Source organism: Conger conger, chromosome 5, assembly GCF_963514075.1.
Source record: "Conger conger chromosome 5, fConCon1.1, whole genome shotgun sequence".
NCBI classification, from domain to species: Eukaryota; Metazoa; Chordata; class Actinopteri; order Anguilliformes; family Congridae; genus Conger; species Conger conger.
In genome coordinates, this window is record NC_083764.1 from 33591213 (window position 1) to 33595472 (window position 4260).

The 4260-nt window shown below is 40.7% G+C and overlaps 1 protein-coding gene across 1 annotated transcript; it reads left to right on the plus strand.

Moving 5' to 3' along the window:
* Positions 1-506: 506 nt before the first annotated feature.
* LOC133129456 (alpha-1-antitrypsin homolog) lies at positions 507-3162 on the plus strand. The gene is given in 6 exon segments (XM_061243569.1): positions 507-563; positions 566-948; positions 950-1143; positions 1772-2042; positions 2534-2681; positions 2926-3162. Coding segments are annotated over 6 exon segments (1245 nt in total). The 3' UTR covers positions 3118-3162.
* The last annotated feature ends 1098 nt before the right edge of the window (positions 3163-4260 follow it).

Below are 4260 nucleotides of genomic sequence, written 5' to 3' on the forward strand. Positions count from 1 at the left end.
ATTTCATACTTATTTCTACATATGTACATAGAGTACATCTACATATAGATAGGAATGCGTGGATGTATATACATTTGATTATTTTTCTATTTTTCCCCCCTTGGTGTATGATCCCATCCCCATTGAAATGTCAACCTTTTCTCAAATAAAGACAGTATTGTTTTGTTTTTTTAAGAAAAGAACCAAAGTATATATAATTTTAAAAAATTAACTCTGACCACCTGCAAAAGAGAAATACACTGAATATAAAACTTAGACAAAACATGCAACTCCATGGTAGCTTAAAAGTGCAAAGTATAAACAGAATCCAAAAGAGAAAGGCCCAAGCTGCAGAATACTCAGGCTTTTAATCATTTCGGCCAGCTAGTTGCAGGTGTGCATCATTAGCAGTTCAGGCAATCAGGTCCTCAACATGCTACACCTGTAAAAGCTACACCCAGACAGTGAAATGGTCACAAATTTTAGGAAGATTACATTAGCTTCCTGTTTTTTTCTGCAGGGGAAAGATGCAGGGGTTTCTACACTGCACACTCGCCTCCTTGCTCCTATCTGTGGTGTGGGTGGTAAGCAGGAGGACCACCAACACCACCTCCATCATGAAATGCACGAGCCCCACCCTGTCCATGGCAAAGGGGAGGACGCCTGTCACAAGCTAGCCCCACACAATGCCAACTTTGCCTTTGCCCTCTATAAGAAGATTGCCGCCAAGGCAGAGGTTGAGTCCAAAAATGTGTTCTTCTCTCCACTGGGTATCACCACTGCCCTGTCATTGCTGGCCATTGGGTCCAAAGGTGACACTTACAAGGAACTGTACCAGGCCTTGGGCTACAGCCAGCTCAACACCAGTCAGGTGAATGAGGCCTACGAGCACCTGATGCATATGCTGGGCCACAGCCAGGGGGAGCTGAAACTGGACAAAGGGAGTGCTGTGGTCTTGCAGGATGGCTTTGCAAAAGTTCCTGGATGATGCCAAGCATTACTACCAAGCCCAGGGCTTGACTGTGGACTTTAAGAAGCCAGAGGAAGCTGTCCAGGCGATAAATAAATTCATTGCAGAGAAGACTGACAACAAGATCCCAGACCTATTGAGCAGTGTGCAAAGTGACACCCTCATGGTGCTGCTCAACTACATCTTCTTCAGAGGTAGGATGAGCTTTACTGTGAATTATCACTTACAGTCTAATGCCTTGCAAATAATAGTGCTAAGAGGGGGCAAGCAGACGGCTCATTTTGCTAAGCCACGTTTTCAGTGTAATAACATGTTCTGTAGTCTGGTATTGAATCCTAACCATGCCAGTGCATGTAGCTGGGTATTTTCTAGAATTATTTTCTGAATACTACTGCACTTCTTCTGAAGCTGGCGCAGCTGGAGGACTGTGAGAGTGTTTGCTTGTCTACAATCCCTGGAATTGACACAAGATTTGAAGCAATGAGATTTGAATGTTATGAATGCTATGATGTGAAAACGTCTTATGAATTAATGTTTCTATCTCTGCCTTATTGTTCTCACACAGCTTCAAACTTGATCGACCAACCTATGGCAGAAGTTAACTTAGATTTATTAACTTTATTGATTGCTCCCACATTGGTCTGGGAATGTTGTTAGCCAGGTAATGACTATGAAATAATTAATATGATTGGGCATTCCACATTCAGGAAAAATAAAATTGTCTTCACTGAATGTTGCAAAATCAATACTCTGGACCCTGCACAAGGCAGTTGGTGAAGGTGGCCCTAAATAAAAAAGTAATATGTGTTTACATTGTTTCAGGCAAATGGGAGAAACCATTTGAAGAGGAAAATACTGTAAAGGCAGATTTCAAAGTGGACGAGAACACCACAGTCCTAGTGGACATGATGAAGCGGACGGGCTGGCACAGCTACTACTATGACCACGAGAACCACACCTCGGTGCTGATGCTACCATACAAGGGAAATGCCTCCATGATGATCCTCCTCCCCTGTGAGGGCAAGATGAAAGACCTAGAGGCCATCCTAAGCAAGGAGTATATCACACTCTGGCACAAAAACCTCTACAGGACGTAAGGGAATTCAACGTTGACTAAAAACTTCAATGTATCTAGGGTACTCTAATTCTAAACCTTTGTCCTGAGGCCACCAAACTGTACTGGTTTTCATTCCATATTTTTATCAGTTAAGTCTACTGAAAGCAAGCACTTTAGTTCATCCTAAAACATGTTTCAACATGATGCAGGTTTAAATAATTACATGTCTTTGTCTTTCAACTCTCAGTTTTCTACAAATGGTTTAGTCTCAGTGACCAGGTACCCACACTTACAACTACAATTTAGGACTTTGGGACTGGCTAGTTGAGCTGTAAGTTCGTCAATGTATCAACTCAAGATTCGTCTTTTCAACAGAATCATTGACAGCAGATTGTGGATAATGAAAGCATTATTTATCTGTGAACTGCTCTGATTGAGTCTTCAAAGGATTGTTTCTTGACATGAACATTTGTTTCTGATATAATGTGGCATCATGAAGGTTAATCAGGCTGACTTCTTCCTATTAGTGTGGTGCATCTGGAAATGCCCAAATTCTCAGTGTCTGGGTCCTACTTCCTGAAGGAGTTTCTCACAGAAATGGGTGTGGTTGCCACATTCTCTGATGCAGCTGACCTGTCTGGGATCTCTGAGGATGTTGGCCTAAAGGTGTCAAAGGTACTAGTGCACTAGTTTAATAGTATTTAGTAGTATGTCCTCTGATGGAGATGGGATCTGATGTGATCTGTTCCTGAAGAATTATATACTTTAAATAACAGCCATTTGTGGTGATGTAATTGTATGTGCATGTCTCTGTGTGCACATTCATGTCTGTGTGCATTTGTGTGAGAGCCAGCAAGTGATCGGCTTGCAATATCCTCTGCTGAAATCTCCATTTTCATACCCTCCTTGGGTTTTCCAGGTGTCCCATAAGGCTGTTCTCAGTGTGGACGAGAAAGGCACAGAGGCCGCTGCTGCAACTGCTGTGGAGATGATACCCATGTCTCTGCCAGACATGGTCAGCCTCAATCGGCCCTTCCTGCTGCTCATTCTTGAAAGTTCCACCCACAGCATTCTCTTCATGGGCAAGATAGTCAACCCAACAGCCCAGTAGACTCATCAATGGCCATGATTCTGCAGGAAGCTTTGAGGCTATTGAGAGACCTCCCTTTAAGACATCTCTGTCCTGCACGTCAGTAGGCAGAGCTTTTTTTTGCTATCAGTAACATATAGATTGAAACAATCTTTGGCTATGTTCAGAACATGCATATTTAGAGAAGTATGCATGAGGTCTATATGAATGGTTCCCAAACCTCTCCTTGAGTTTTCCTAGCCAAACCCTGGTATTTGATGTGTTCCATCTCAAGGGCTTGATGAGTTGTATCAGGTGTGTTTGAGGTGGAACACATTAAATACCTGGATCTAGCTGAACGTACCTGAGAGGTTTGTGAACCACTGGTCTATACAGATTCTGCAGCAAAACTGTTGGCCTGCTTGCTGTCTTGTCACTGCTGCAGTTCAGTGTGTACTTGTCACATTCCATGCCCTAAATTGCATTCTACCAGAATTGTTGTGGAATTTCATACTATGGATATTAAATACTGTGGATGTTTGGATCTCTGCTTTCGATAGAGAAACGATGAAATACAAATTATACTGGTTTTTATCATTTTTCCACATGGTATGCAATTTCCAAATTTTGTTTTGTGCTTACAGATCTTTGCAATCATTGATGATATTCTCTGAAAATGTTTTAAAGCTTAGTAATTATTTATATATTATATATTATATTGTATATTATATTCTATTATTTATTATATTATATATTATATTTTAATTATCATTATTCAATATGATAATCTTGCAGTATTGTGGTTTTCCAAAGCATGGATTAAAGTTGTGAAATTATGCTTAAGTAATATTGGTAAAAATGTAGTAGGTTACAATTACATTAAAACATGTAATAAGTGGTCAGACCTAGAATAAAAAACTACAATTTACTTTATGTACAAAAATATTGAATTGATGGGCAGGCATAATATAATCACACAAGGACTGCAAACGTGTGAAGGCATATCCATTGATTATTCATTTCACCCTTTGGATGGTGTGGGCATATGCCACTGTCAAAGGTACTAGTGCACCTGAAGTTCATCCTGCTCTCTCACTTATCTGACCTGTGACACCAAGCAAAAAACAAACATAAAAATGACTGCTGAGTTTACACAGTTGTTCTTCAAATAGTTTCAGGACCTTG